The 1,819-nt window shown below is 41.0% G+C and overlaps 1 protein-coding gene across 1 annotated transcript; it reads left to right on the plus strand.

Moving 5' to 3' along the window:
• LOC102181206 (olfactory receptor 7A17) lies at positions 343–1,449 on the plus strand. Its single transcript, XM_005682818.2, has one exon. It carries the CDS (start codon positions 439–441, stop codon positions 1,447–1,449), a length of 1,011 nt encoding a protein of 336 aa, XP_005682875.2. The 5' UTR covers positions 343–438.

Here is a 1,819-nt window from a genome sequence, read left to right on the forward strand (position 1 = left end):
CCTGGCTTGGAGAATTTTTAGCATTACTTTGCTAGTGTGTGAGATGAGTGTAATTGTGTGGTAGTTTGAACATTCTTTGGCATTGCCTTTCTTTGGGATTGGAATGAAAACTGACCTTTTCCAGTCCTGTGGCCACTGCTGAGTTTTCCAAGTTTGCTGGCATATTAAGTGCAGCACTTTCATCCCATCATCTTTTAGAATTTGAAATAACTCAACTGGAATTCCATCACCTCCACTAGCTTTGTTCATAGTGATGCTTCCTAAGGCCCCCTTGACTTTGCATTCCAGAATATCTGACTCTAGGTGAGTGATCACACCATCGTGGTTATCTGGTTCATGAAGATCTTTTTTGTATAGATACAAGTAACTTATGTAATAAAAGTTTGTGTGAATATTAGTAATATTGTTTCCTTCTTTCCTGGAAGTCACTTCAACCACATGGAACCACGTAATGATACACAAATTTCAGAATTTCTCCTTCTGGGATTTTCAGAGGAACCAGAACTTCAGCCCCTCATATTTGGGCTTTTCCTCTCCATGTACCTGATCACTGTGTTTGGAAACCTACTCATCATCCTGCTTGTCAGCTCAGACTCCCACCTCCACACCCCCATGTACTTCTTCCTCTCCAATCTGTCCTTTGTAGACATCTGCTTCACCTCCACCACCATCCCAAAGATGCTGTGGAACAACAAAACTCAGAGCAAAGTTATAACCTATGAAGGCTGCATCACACAAATTTATTTTTTCATACTCTCTGGAGTATTGGACATCTTTCTCTTGACTGTAATGGCCTATGACCGGTTTGTGGCCATCTGCCACCCCCTGTATTACACAGTCATTATGAACCCCCGGCTCTGTGTACTGCTGGTTCTGGTGTCCTGGATAGTGTGTATATTGAATTCCTTGTTACAAAGTTTAATGTTGTTGCAGCTTTCCTTTTGCACAGATGTGAAAATCCCCCACTTTTTTTGTGACCTCAGTCAACTGATCCAACTTGCCTGTTCTGATACATTTCTTAATAACATGGTGATGTATTTGGCAAGTGTTCTGTGGGGTGGTGGTGCCCTGGCTGGTATCCTTTACTCTTACTCTAAGATAGTTTCCTCTGTACATGGAATGTCATCGTCTCAAGGGAAGTATAAAGCATTTACTACATGTGCATCTCACCTCTTAATTGTCTCCTTATTTTTTTGTACAAGCCTAGGAGTGTACCTTAGCTCTGCTGCTACCCATGGCTCACAGTCAAGTGCAACAGCCTCAGTGATGTACACTGTAGTCACACCCATGCTGAACCCCTTCATCTATAGTCTAAGGAACAAAGACATAAAGGCGGCTATGAAGAGATTCTTTGTGATGGAAAGTCTTAAAAGGCCAATTGTTCTGGGTCTGGAGAGGTGCCCATGTCTTAAGGGATCAAAGCTTCAGTCAGTAGTTGTGATTCTTTAATCAGATTGTGAAAGTAGAATTTGCTTTTATTAATTTTCTAGAATTTTCATTTTTTCAGCTATTCCATGTAATTTAGTTACTCATTTTATTAAGCTATCTTCTGTCTCAGATATCCAACAGCTTTCCCCTCTTTGTTTCTAAAATATTCCCAAACTTTGATATTAAAAATTGGACATTCCCAATTACTCATGCAACTACTTGGATTTACTAAGAACAATTTCTTCTCAAATGACTAATATCACCCCGTGTAATACGTCTTTCAGTTCACTTCAGTTCAGTTCAGTCACTCAGTCGTGTCCGACTCTTTGCGACCCCATAAATCACAGCACGCCAGGCCTCCCTGTCCATCACCAACTCCCAGAGTTCACTC

Source organism: Capra hircus, chromosome 7, assembly GCF_001704415.2.
Source record: "Capra hircus breed San Clemente chromosome 7, ASM170441v1, whole genome shotgun sequence".
Classification (NCBI taxonomy): domain Eukaryota; kingdom Metazoa; phylum Chordata; class Mammalia; order Artiodactyla; family Bovidae; genus Capra; species Capra hircus.